The sequence below is a fragment of the Sardina pilchardus genome, chromosome 11, assembly GCF_963854185.1.
Source record: "Sardina pilchardus chromosome 11, fSarPil1.1, whole genome shotgun sequence".
In the NCBI taxonomy this organism is placed as follows: domain Eukaryota; kingdom Metazoa; phylum Chordata; class Actinopteri; order Clupeiformes; family Clupeidae; genus Sardina; species Sardina pilchardus.
In genome coordinates this window covers 8,424,384-8,438,430 of record NC_085004.1, presented here as the reverse complement: position 1 = coordinate 8,438,430, position 14,047 = coordinate 8,424,384, and the positions used below count along the sequence as shown (strand labels likewise).

General features: G+C 43.0%; 1 protein-coding gene across 3 annotated transcripts; it reads left to right on the top strand.

Annotated features, from left to right (window-relative positions):
- Nucleotides 1–3,216: 3,216 nt before the first annotated feature.
- pitx2 (paired-like homeodomain 2) lies at nucleotides 3,217–13,651 on the top strand. 3 transcript variants are annotated; one of them, XM_062549642.1, is made up of 4 exons: nucleotides 3,217–3,395; nucleotides 5,899–5,967; nucleotides 10,978–11,177; nucleotides 12,462–13,651. In XM_062549642.1, exons 2-4 carry the CDS (start codon nucleotides 5,922–5,924, stop codon nucleotides 13,020–13,022), a joined length of 807 nt encoding a protein of 268 aa, XP_062405626.1. In that variant the 5' UTR covers nucleotides 3,217–3,395; nucleotides 5,899–5,921; the 3' UTR covers nucleotides 13,023–13,651. The 3 variants fall into 3 exon arrangements, with proteins under 3 accessions (XP_062405626.1, XP_062405625.1, XP_062405627.1); XM_062549641.1 differs by lacking the exons at nucleotides 3,217–3,395; nucleotides 5,899–5,967 and adding an exon at nucleotides 9,596–10,171; XM_062549643.1 differs by lacking the exons at nucleotides 3,217–3,395; nucleotides 5,899–5,967 and adding an exon at nucleotides 10,703–10,736.
- Nucleotides 13,652–14,047: the final 396 nt, after the last annotated feature.

Sequence of the window (14,047 nt, the reverse complement as noted above, 5' to 3'; positions counted from 1 at the left end):
CAAATGGAGATAGGATTTTTTCTGCAAAGCCACATTACTCGTGCTCACATATACACAGTCTGATTTAATCATTATTTAATTGATTCCTCGTGTGTAGAGCTGGAATCGTTCCGACACGCTCCAAACTGAACCGGTGAAAAATAATTTGTTATGCCAAACTATTAATCTTGCATGTCGGAGGGTATAAACCTTTTTCAAAATTTCCAATACATCTCTCACACCTTCTGTCACGAGCGATCACCCCGCGTGTGGGTGAAAGCTGAAAGATGCGTGCCAAGTATTCCACTATCTCCTCTCTACGGAGTCCGAATACTATTCATCTAGCTGGTTATATCAAGTGAGAGATTATTTTATTTCGAGATGATGGATTCACTGCCAGTCGTTTTATATGCTGTGAGAAAGTCAGGATAATTAGGGCAACTAAAGCAAAACTATTTTGAGTTTGTGGGATTCAGTGTAGGCTACAACTGAGAGAACAGCTGTTTCAGTGTAGTCGAGAAGCCCTATTTTAAAAAGAGCAAGCAGTAGGCCTATTAGCGTTCGTTTTGTTGACGTCTACAGCGTAAAAATATTCATCATTGCTCTTCATATAAATTGAATTGGTTAGAAAAAGATTGTTGCCCAATATCACTCTACATATCTATGCGATAGGCTACATGTCTGTATAGCATATTGTAGCATATATTTTTTTTTACAGAATGACATTTCAAAAGGAAGAGAAATGTTCATCCCTGCTGCTGTTCCACATAAAAAATACTCAATGTGACACCAACTAATTGGCAGCCTCTTTTTTTATTATTTGTGCGAGGGATTTCCATAACATTTCTTCAGGGTTTGCCCTAGAAACAGAACAGTGCAAGGAAGAAGGGGGAAAAAACGAATGTCCATATGTATAGTCTGTGTGGAGGAGCCGAGAGCCTGATGTGCTCGTTAGGAGTCAGCACAGCGCCTGGTGGGGTCACCTCCTCTCCCACATCACACGCCGAGGCAGAAATTCTTTCAAGTGTCCTTCTGCGTCGCCAAAGATGACAACAGCGAATCGATAAGTGCTTGAAATGAAAAGAAGCCGTCGGTTTGGCCCCGAGGCACACGAGTCTCCACGCGGCTGCCTTTTTCTGAACTCGCGAGCATTCCTTTGCACCTTTTCCCCTCTGTGAGAAAGAAAGAGTGAAGGATCTCTCTTTTTTTATCTCTCCAGATGAAGGTAAGCGCGCTGCTGGGAGGGAGATGCCTCCGTGCTCGGATATGACGGGCCCAGTATGGACGCGATGTGCTAGCGGACTGTGGCTGATGTTTTAGCGAAGAAAGGTCTCTGGGCCACGGGCGCTGTCTTCATCAATTGGTTATGATGTACAAGGGCTCGTGTTTACAGGTCACGCTTTAGAAGATGATCTGACCCCAAAAGCCGTTAGAGACACACTGCGTTAAACTATAAACAAACAGCAAGCAAAGGTAATTTATTGCCTCCGGCTATTTATAAATCATTCATAGCAAAGATGTGATTCTTCAAACAAAACTATTGGTGAATCGGGTGAATCGGGGCAACTAAATAAACCTGTCATTTGTCACATTTGGAGTCTAATTGACATGGTTGTATCTACAGCCTCCGTTACGGCACAATATTTCACGCCAAACTCCGTACAGTATTAACGTGCATGTTAACAAAACGAATCTTGCGGTTGTGCAGAATTACAGCACACTATGTCCGACTAACAGGCATAAAAAAATCGACGACTGACGCCTGGCCAAATGAGCGTGTCAGCAAGCCCAGTTGAGTTGTGAAATTCCCATGTGGCCAAGCGCATTAATGACTTGTTTAACGGGTGTATGACTAAAAATGTAAAAAGCGGATTAGGCACGTGAAAAAGTACGTCCGGTCTGCTTGGCTCACTTAAGATGCGAATCCAAACGAGTCTGCAGCTCGCGGATCTTTCAGTGACATTTGCATCTCAACCAGCTGTTCACTTCATCTGCGCACTCCTACATACATATACACGCTTACGCACACACGCGCTTATGCGCGCGCACACACACACACACACACACACACACACACACACACACACACACACACACACACACACACACACACACACACACACGCACACACACTACATTTCAGTAGAACTTTCATTGGTCTGTTAGGCCCGTAAAACCTGTTGGTCTGTTTACCCTCTGTGACTTGGCCTAAATAATATATAGGCTATGGTCGCAGTGACTTCGCACGGTATTTGCAAATAAATGGACAAATGGTCCGCAGGGAGACGAAATTGATTTTTAGGAATTCATGATTTGATAAGGAGCTGATGGAGCTCTTGGTAGGTCGATCATATAAAAATGATTACACAAATCAAACGACCCATAGTCTATAAAACCGGCCCGTGTGACATGTTAACCGTGAAATGCACAATTCACGATCATCTCACAAGTAGGCTATATTATATAGTACAAGAGTATTAAGACGTGTTTTATATTATTATTATTATTAATAATAATAATAATGATCATAATCATCATACTAATAATCATAACTGGAAATGAACATTAAAAACACATCAAACAGTGTTTTTGCTATGTTGCTCGATAAATGTAACTGAGACATAGGCTATGTATTATACTTGTTACTTTAAAAAAGAAAAAAAATCCCATGTAGACTTCCATTGAAAAGAAACGTTTTTGATTCGATTTCTTCATTAAGCATGCTCAACACAGAGACATATCGGCCGATACTTTTAGGCCGTATTTGCATTTAAATACAGAGTAGCTTAATTAATTCGCTATTCTGTTGAAATGAGCATGCAGAGATTTTTGTTGACTAATTTAATATACTATTATTAACTCTATGTGTGCTAATAATTCTTGCTTTGAAATGATTATATGGGTCACGGATCGTGTTGCGCTGCCTTTTTCCTCCTCTTTCACTAGACACGCTTATGTACACACCCACACACTCTTTACACACACATACACACCCACGCGGTCAGGCTCAAAGCTCAAGAGAGGGGATACGGACCACTCACTGTCTGTCTGCGCGCGTTGGGAGAGTGCGACTCGCTGAAAAAGACGACGTCTGTCTGACCGCGTCGCGTCAGAATTGCACGCTCTGGTGTGCATGTGCGTGCACGTATGAGTGTTTGCCATCGATTGCAAGATATGGTAGAGACGTGGTTCTCCGTCATCACACAACACCAGTGCGGTTGAGCTTGCCGTGGAACTGAGTCTTCTCCGCGACATTTAAGTTATTTTCTGCACCCTTGTATTTTGGACTTGTACACTCACGGTCCGGACTTCGGCTCGTGGCTCAGGGCACGATTATCGGTGTGGGATTTACCTCTTCACCAGGAAACTGCGCCCACGAGACGGCTCAAACACCCGCAGTGTTTCAACAACTTGTGGTAAGTGCGGAGGCCACGCTGTCCAGAGATGTGAGTTCATGCGAGTAACGGAATTCGTTCCGCCTCGGGTTTGCCTTTTCAGCCTAATCTGTCTGCCTCTAGCGCGAGACTCGGCGGTCGGGGAAGAAGGACACGCGGGGATGATAAGTGAAGGTCCTGGCAGGTTGTAGTGCGAGCCGCAGGATGATAATGATGTATCGTTAGCGCTGAAAGGCGAAGGCAGCGGACAAGTCTTCATGGTCTGGCCCTCTTAATTAACACGAAACCATATGACCGTGGCGAGCTAGCATTCTCTCACACAAACAGGCTAGCAGGAGCGCCCCATTTCGTGATATAAACACAGCAACGTCGCGAGCATTAAACTCCCTTTCAATTCTATCCTGTTTGAAAACTAGTTTTGGGCGACAACTTTTATTAAGATGACGTTCAGAAACAATCTAGGATCTAACCATTTCACGCATGCAAGCCTATAACCTCCATAGGCTAGCAATACCTCATGTAGTTAATTGAACATTTCATGTTAAACCAGAAGTGTAATTGTCAGTGGTGATAGATGTATTTCACTTTGGATGTTAATATGATCTTGGATCTCTATATAAATATTGTCAATGGCTTCTGTGTAAATGCGAAGGTACGGATGTACTTTTGGCTAGGCCTTTTGCCAGTTGGTCTCCCAAGCTCTGTCTGTCTTAACTAAGAAATATTGCCCTGCAACTTAGAAAAAAAAGAAACATTTTCCTTCCTAAGAACTTGGTTAAAATGAGAATACTGTCTACAAATACAATAGGATAATTATGTGAGCCCAGCTGTTTGTCTGCTTGATAATAATACAGTTTATTATTATTATTATTATTATTATTATTATTACTAATCATCCCATTATTGTTGTTATTATAAGTAGTAGTAGTATTGATATTTTATTATCATAATTATCAATTACCTATTATTATTATTATTATTATTATTATTATTATTATTATGATTACCATTAGTATTATTAGTATTAGTATCTACACTTGTAACAGTAGTAGTATGGCAGTGGCAGCAGTAGAAATAGGCTAGGCCTTCAGATCGCATAATAGCAGTACTCAATGTTTTCCACATACAATTGTATTTAATACAATCCATGTTGTGCCCTGTGCGCGCATAGTATTGGAGGGAATACTGTCAACAACAAATTCCTTTTGCAAGCCATTATTTTAATTAAATGTGTTCGATGTTGTGCTGTGTATTTTATATTCACATAGATTATTTCTATTCACATTAAACTACTTTTCGTGTTCGAGGTCCATGAAATTCCAACTTCTCCACTGTCAATAGGCCTGTAGTCCTGAAGAGGCTAAATCATGTTCGCTGAAGAAAAAAAAAAGTTTCAGGACCCTTTCATATCAGATGTTCATTCATACGGTCGCTTCAAAGACAATTATATTTTTTCCACACATTAAAACAAATCACAGTAGGCCCAGCACAAATTTGCACGTTACAGTTGTCTATAAGCTTGATGTTCCTGGATGTCGACACACGCCATCGCTGAAACACTATGTGCGCACAGGCCTGTTACTGCACCGGCACCATGCAGGGGCAGAGCTGCAGTTTGCGCGCATTATTACAGCTGATCACGCAAAACTTTGCTCGGTGAGCCAGGCAGGCCTTACCTTTACGATTTAACTACATACACGCACAGAGAGGACAGACAGAGGGAGAGAGAGAGAGAGCGAGAGAGCGAGAGCGAGAGAGAGAGAGAGAGAGAGAGAGAGAGAGAGAGAGAGAACGACAGGCAGACAGTCAAACATCACCTCCACTGTTTCGGGCCTCTGAGTTCAATCACAGATGGATGCAGGTGACGCAGCGACAGATCCGTACATAGCCGCGTAGTGGCGGAGAGAGGGTAGGGGAAAACGCTTAACAGCCGGATTGCATGCAAATTTCAGCAAAACATTATCATAAGCAAACAACAGAAGCCTGGACTAATAAAAGCCCATCTGTGTAACTTCATATCGGGTTAGCATGGAGCTGGGATAATGAATTTTGTAATAACCCACCGACAGACATCTCAATCATACACTAATCCCGTGATTTTACTGCAGAATCACTCAACTTCCAGCACCAATATGCCGCAGTGTTATCCGGCACACACACACAGACACAGACACACACACACGCACGCACACACACGCACACACACACACACACACACACACACACACACACACACACACACACACACACACACACACACACACACACACACACACACACACGGCAAGAGGGAGAGAGAGACAGATAGGCGCACCATGTCTAGGTCGCTGGTGCATTATAGAAAATGGGTCTTCGTGACAGCAATACCAAGTAAAATCATTTAAAATTCCGTGTGATTCCAAAGCGAAATGTATTACAACGAAATATATTCATATTTTAACGAATTCGATGCAGTGTGCTTGAAGCCATTTTGAATTGCGAAATTGCGACACTCAGTCTAAATGGTTTTGTTTGTGTTTTTCAGAGGCCGTCTGAGTAATTACTATAATGGACTCCCACTGCCGCAAGCTTGCGTCAACGTGTGCGCAACTAGGTAAGTAACAGGTTGCTGGGTGCCGCGGGTCCTCTGTCTGTGTTTCCGTCTCCCTTGCCTAATACAGTGGGATAAATAACGCTGTGGTTGTTCTTGACTGGCCTTACGGCTGCGGTGGAAACTGCTGTTGTGAAACCAGTAAACAAAAACCCCGAACTGGTTTCATTAGCCCTTACACATATGTATGTATTAATGTCACCGATCCACTTGAATGGCCCCGAGATGGCTCTAAAATAAGTCTGACATTTAGAATAGGGTTTATCCCTGGGATTTAAGGTCTGTGGTCTTAGAGCGCCACCCCGTGGCCATGCTTTCATGAAGGTGAGAGATGAGAACACAAGTGCAAGTAACTGAATGCAGAACAACATGGATGAAGCTCTAACTACAGGCCTTCGTCTTTGAAAAGTTAAAAGTCCGAAATATGTTTGTTCTTGAAGTCTATACATGCTTTAGCTATACAGCTTTGAAATAATTTGGGCATACTGAGATCACAATAGCTCTGATATCAGACATACTGTCTCTTGAGTTCTCCTCGGTCTTGGTGGGTTGTGTGTGTGTGTGTGTGTGTGTGTGTGTGTGTGTGTGTGTGTGTGTGTGTGTGTGTGTGTGTGTGTGTGTGTGTGTGTGTGTGTGTGTGTGTGTGTGTGTGTGTGTGTGTCCTGTCGTAGAACAACACCCTGTATAAAATATTGATGAAGTAGGGCTAGCCTACCTCTATTGGTTAGCCTATAGTGCCCCAATGCTGTTCGTTGTATGAGCGAATGCACATACATCAACCTTTTTTTACTGACAACCATCGCTTAAAAAGGCTGATTTCAATCAAAAATTAAATTAAATTTTCTTCATTTAATTGTCCGTGTTCAAGTGGGCTACAACCTCTGTGGGTTAATAAGTAGGCTACCCTAACACGCTCGTCTGACCCTCTCTCAATTTATGTCAATTCCATCTTCATTAAACCAATTCAAAGATAACCGAAAAAGCACGCCGCATGATGATATGGGGCTATTTGACAGCAAGATAAATTAGTCAGTCAACGGTAGTAATCTGCGCATGATTGGTCGGCTGATAAGATAAATATGACATAAATAGGTAATTACTGTAGGAAGTGTCGCATCGTTTCATTTAAATGCAAACAGGAGCAAATAGACGAAGAAAAAAAGAAAGACATTGGACGACTTGATTATCGATGATCTCTTCCTCAGTGTTTTCTAGCGCGGTAATGTATGCGGTGCTAGTGAGATTGACTCGGGGGAAAACTAAATGCATAATGAAAGCTTCTTCGTGAGCAGGAATATACTAATGGAGGAATCTGATGTCCTCTTAATCCTATGGAAAAAGCTTTGTCGTCTCCTGCATATTGACTGACTCGGTAATGAATGGCGATGTTGTGCGTTCTGGCCGGTAATCCGCTCAAGGCAACCCTGGCATTCTGAAGGTGCGTCGGAAATAAAGAGAAGTAATCCAGTCCAAATCTAGTATCACTTTGAACAAGAATCGAGCGATTAAAATCTCTTGGCCTATTCGTCCTTAAATTTGTGAGGGCTGCGCGCAATGCTGCTTAATTCGTAACGTGCTGCCATCGCCATCCCTATAGTTCAATTTAAACATTTCGACAAATATTTTGTTGTATTCCAAATAGTTTAACGCGATTTACGGCGACTTTATTCTATTCCACACAAAATTAGTGACGAGAGAAGGCTGTGAAAGGAAGCCTTAATTGTCGTTAGTAATTTATGACATCCACGCTTTTCAAAATGATTTTGATAAATGAATCAACACAGTAGTCCCGGTCATAAATCTCCCTCTACCCGTTGCAGATGCACTTGGGAACCTATTTTACCATTCATGGGCACACCGTGCATCCAAATATGTCTAAGCAAGATCCTATTAAACATCTCATTGCTCCACCAAACATAAAGACAAGCCAGAAAAGCAAGCCTAAACTGAGAAACAGTTTTTAATGCAGGAAAAGAAAACGTCTTCGCTGAAACCACAAGTAATGGAGGAAGCTAAGGCATAGACGCCATATATTGGCACGCATTCTTGTTCACAGCACGAAGAGCGGGCACCGGTGAGTTGCTTGATGGATAAACACACAGAGAAACCGGAGGGCTCGTGGAGTCGTCAGTGGAGAAGCCTGCGGATCTTTCCGTGGCATCGCTGTCTCTCCCGAGCGCTCCCGTAAGACTGCAAATGAGGCGCATATCAAGGGCTTTCACGGGATTACCTTAGTCCTGTGGCACTGATGCCCCTAGACAGGAGATCGGCTGGAGTAAAAAAAAAAGTCTGCGCTTTTCAGCCAATACATACTTGTTTGTTTACGATGGGATACCTATTATTATTATTTTATTTATCATTATCATCACCTTCATTATTATTATTATTATTACTAACAATAATAATAATGATATTAATAATAATCAGTATTATTATTATTATTATTATTATTACTATTAGGTTAAATAACCTGTTGCGCCATGTTTCAAAAATCAACAATTTGTCCGACATATGAACAGCTGTCTTATAAATACTTCACGTGTCCATTGAAACGCTGTCCATGTCTTGTAGAATTATATGTTAAGAGTGCAAATAAGGATTAATTTGTCATGGGATAGTATCGTGGGCTGTTTCCTCTGCAGAGGGATAGAACCAGAGCATTTGAGGAAAAAAATGTCGCTGAGAATAGACCTGGACGTCATTGAAAGCCTCCGTTTAAAATTCTTAAGCAAATGAGCGTCTTATCAGATTAAAAACCACTCCAAATAGAAGAGCCCTAGTTCCCGACGAGGTACCTCGCCATAGCGCAGATAAAACGCGTCATCTAAGTGGCAGATAAAGACAGGAAGTGTCATTAATTTGTCCCTCAACAGACAGGAGCACATCTCTTCATATTTTACAAAATGGCAGACACTTGTCGTTATTGACCCAGGGCGTGATAAATGGCCACACAACTTTTTCAACGTGTGCTACTTTTATAGTCAGTGAAGAGCAACTAGGTTGAAGTCACAAAGACTCACAATCTACAATAAGTTTTATTTTGTAGTCTTTATCCAAGTCATTTGCAATAGTCATCATCATGGGTTCATTTGATTTCTCAAGTGAGAAGGTTGTTGGTTAATTGAGCTGCGAGCCTTGCGCATACATACTGAAATGACGACTGATGTCCTAATTCTCATATCCGTCTCCACATGCTTCTGAGGCCTTGTTTTAAGGGGAGACCCAGTGGAGTGTGGATGCGCATGCTTTGGCTTCAATGCGAAACTTCAGATAATGAATGCAAAGCTGTGCCCGGAGTAGTTTATCCGAGTAAGAGGGTGATACCAATTACCATTTTCTCAGTGCTGTCACATAAGCCCGTGTATAGAATGGCTGCGTTAAGACTGGTGCTATGGTACGTGTTCATGCTTTCTCAAATGGGGCTAGGGGATACGGTGGGTACACTGTGTGTCCGATCTCTTTTTACATGTTTTCACGGCCAAGGAAAAATACACAGCACTCGTGAGCACACGGACCGTGTTCTCTTCTTTCCGTCGTATTGGCTTTGATGGTCTGTCAAGAAGTAGGAGGATCTTTCGTGACGTCAGGGTATGGAGAGAGCCTCTGTTGGACAAACTGGGTACGACGAACAGCTGAAATGATCGTCGAGCACCGTAGTATGTGTATGTGTGTGTGCGAGGCAGAGAGTGTGTGTGTAACCGTGGATATAATATCACCTACCTGTCCCTGTCACTCTGGTACTCCTTGCTAGCGATATCAAGCCGAGATATCTGTTTGCTCCGGCTTCGAGCGAAAGCTCGGTTCCTTTCCTCCGACGCGGCTCATCGAGGACTTATTTTAAGACACATTAAGCCATCTGAGCAGAGAGTTGCTTTACGAGATAATTGAAAGAGGAGCGACGCAGCTTGTAAACCTCATCACCCTCAACTCTCCGGACGCTTCTTCAACTGCTGTTTTTTCCGCTTGCGTGGTGGGATCAGTCGGGGAATCATTTCTGCCTTGGCACCCTTATCAATGAACTCTATGAAGGATCCGCTGACTTTGGAACACCTACACCACCACCATATCTCCGGGAATAAACTCACTTCCCTACACCACACGCCACTTGCGATGGCTTCAACTCTGCAGCCGTTGCAGCGGTCGGTGGACACCAAGCACCGGCTTGACGTGCACACCGTCTCGGACAGCTCTAGTCCAGAATCCGTAGGTAAGAGCCGACTGCTATCGTGGATGCTTCGCAAACGGAGAGGCGGTCAAGGGGTCCTTTATACACCGCTGAGATCACGGCAAACAAAAGATGGCTCCCCATAATCTTATACTTATTCACTATCTCTCAGTCCGAGGAGGTAACCGAGTACTGAGTGCAAACACGTCTCAATATTCGCACAGGAGCGAACGGCCGTCTGTCTGCGCGCATGTGTGTGCGTGTGCGTTTGTGTGTGTATAGGCTATGTGTGTATGTCTGAGTGTGTGAGGTAGAGAGAGAGAGCAGGAGAGAACGTCTCTACACACTAGGGTGTGTTTGAGGGTGCGTTCATATGTGTGTGTGATTGTGTTTGTGCACTTAATGGAGCAGCTGTTTGTTTATTTTCGGTTTTATGTGTGTGTTACGATTTTACGGGGATTGTAACTGTTTACCTGACCGCACGGCTCCATTGCATTCCATTTGGCGCTGTGTTACGAGTGAATATACTGAACTCCAGCCGCGGGAGGCTAATTGATTGGGAAAGGATTCCTTAGCAACTGATTTACAATGTCTCTGAATAGTAGAGGTACAGTACATTATCAACACCCAGTCAAACAAAAGCGTGCGTAAATGTGCACAATAAATAGCTTTTTAAAATATACGAGTGATGAGTTCAATTGGTTTCAAATACGAGTCGAAATATGAGCTTTATTGAATTAAATGCATTCGTTTAATTGTTTATTCAACGCGCTGTTGCAGAATTCTGAAAATCTCAAGCCAAATTCGAGGAAATTCCATTGAATTAATGTCTGTTTGTTTCTGTTTAGAAAAAGAAAAGGGTCAGAGTAAAAATGACGACTCCTCTGATGACCCGTCCAAGAAGAAGCGGCAGCGACGACAGCGCACGCACTTCACGAGCCAGCAACTACAGGAGCTCGAGGCCACCTTCCAGCGGAACCGCTACCCGGACATGTCCACGCGGGAGGAGATCGCCGTCTGGACGAATCTCACGGAGGCCAGAGTGCGGGTAGGTAAACTACACAAATACGGTCATCAAATTTCTGACAGAAAACAACAGATTTTTAAAGGCCCACCAAGCTCAGCCGGCTCATAAAGTAGGCTATGTCAAATAATCACAGACAAGGACAATACTGGTGATGGTTAGCAACAATGACAATAGAACACTGACTTCATGTCTTGTCCATTTTATTTTTTCAATTTGTCTTTAAAAAAATAAATAATAATAAAAAAAACAATGACATGTGTAGGTTAATTGAGTAACAGCGTGTTTTAATTAAACAGGCTATTGCACTTTTTTGTTAAAACAAAACAAAACAAAACAGAACAAAACAAAACAACGATATTTTAACTTCAGAGGGTATGTTCCAGCGACTGTCTGTTGGCTGAGCAACATAATAAACATAGGGTTGTCAGTAGGCAGAAAAAAGAGATGCTAGGGCCCCGAATCCGGCAGTGAGCCTTGTCCTGTCATTGTTAGGTGAAGCCCAATTAGAGCGCAACAGAAATGTTTCGCAATCAACACAAGTGAAGCGCCAACGATGACATATCGCTTGAAAGGCACTCGTTGGTCGCTGTGAAAGAGGTGCAAAGCTCGGATTTTGTGATTGTCATTCTCGTGTTGTACACTTTAAGGTCAGCGCACGCCGTCTCCGCCTCTGCGGGCGTACACATCCCGAGACGAAGCAGCCGTGAAATGACCTCGTGACACTTGACGCCAAGGGATGAAGTGTTGGATTGAAAACACAAAATGACCCAATTAGTAGACTTATGAAACCGCTCAGGACCACTAGAGCATTTTAAAATAGGCGGGCAGGCACAAGACCCCAACCTGGGGGCCTGGTTGTTGGCCTACATCAAACAAGATTATGCAAAAGCAAACCTTATGCATAATTCATAGAGCACAGGGCGTGTGTTTGTGCAATGATGAACTCACTATTTCTGTGTGAAATGCAGGAAAACAAATATGAAAACACGTTTCCTTTTATTTATTTATCTCGGGAGCTTAAATGTGGTGTCCACGAGACAGGTTTATTTAAATGATATACACATCCCAAAGTAGCTTGCATTAGGCTATTTTATACAGCGTTGTATATCAACCATGTGGAGCAAATTAAAATGTTATCCTGGTGTACAATACACGGCATACACTTTATTTTACTTTTGAAACAGTTTAAACGTCATTGTAAATTAAATAATTTATCTATATTCTCGCTCCAACCAAATCATTTTCCTCACCTCTGTGACCGATTCAAATCAAATACTCCCATTTACCGTATTTTTTTTTCTTCAGGTGTGGTTCAAAAATCGCAGAGCGAAGTGGAGGAAACGGGAGAGGAACCAGCAGGCAGAGCTTTGCAAGAACGGCTTCGGCCCTCAGTTCAACGGACTCATGCAGCCCTACGACGACATGTACCCCGGCTACACATACAATAATTGGGCAGCTAAGGGCCTGACGTCCGCTTCCCTGTCCACCAAAAGCTTCCCTTTCTTCAATTCCATGAATGTCAACCCCCTGTCCTCGCAGACCATGTTCTCCCCCCCAAACTCCATCTCCTCCATGAGTATGACCTCCAGTATGGTCCCCTCGGTGACGGGCGTGCCTGGATCCAGTCTCAACAGTCTCAACAACTTGAACAACCTTAGCAACCAAGCTCTGAATTCGGGAGTCCCCACGCCGGCGTGTCCTTACGCTCCGCCGACGCCTCCCTACGTGTACCGGGACACTTGCAACTCCAGCCTGGCTAGCCTGAGACTGAAGGCGAAGCAGCATTCGAGTTTTGGATATGCCAGTGTTCAGAATCCGGCCTCCAACCTCAGCGCGTGCCAGTACGCTGTGGATAGACCGGTCTAACTATCGGTGACTTCCCAAGCCCGGCATCACAGGAAGGAGGGACTACTTTTTGATTTTCTTTCAACAAAAGGAGCACTAAAAGACTAAACCACTAAAGCAAGCGACATCCCTGCGGAATTTCAAACTTTTGTCGGAAGTAATTAATTAGCCATTTTCTAATGAGTATTTTTTTGTTGTTGTCCTACACCGGAGTGTGCAGAATTTAGGATACTTTATTTTATAAAGTTATTCCTTTTGACATTTCGGATTTGGGACACTGATTGACTGAATGGCTGTATATAATATATATCTAATTATCATCTCCAGTTTGTAGAAGAGAATGCTCTAGCTCTCCATACCTTTCAAGATTCAATTTAACACCGCATGTGAGGAAAAAAAAAACTAAAAAGGAATAATGTTTTGCTTGCAAACAAGGGAATGTACATACTAAACGCACCACTCGTGTGTTCCTAACATATTACAAATGTATTATTAAATGTCTGTGTGAATATGGATTTAGATTAGAGAACTTGGGTAATACGACACAAATGTCGCTGAAAATGGGTTTTCTCTGTGTATACTATTTGGTACCGAATTTTGTTTCGTTTTTTCAACATCCCAAAAATAATAAACTATTGTGTTTTATTTAATGGAAGTAAATATATTGTTCTAAACTGTTTTACAAGTTTGGCTGCCGGTTTCTTTGGTGTTAGACTAAGTATCTGTGGCAATATTTAGGTGGGCGGTCAACTTTATTCGAGTAAGGTTGTCTGTTTCTGTTCCATTACGAGCCGTAGGTGACTCTAATCTATTAGGAAAACAATGAACCCCTTCAATACACATAGGCGAGACGCGGGATGCACGCGCCCGGGAGGGCGAGACGTCTCGCGTAGATTAGCCACGGAATATACATGTCTGATTGAGCACGGAGTCCGAGTGATCCGTGAGGCTTGAAATAACACCGGAATAAGCATAAGTAGCGCGCGGGCCACACAGGGGTGAAGCAGCCGCCCGCTCGGGCAGGTTTAGCCGGAGAGAGGCAGGAG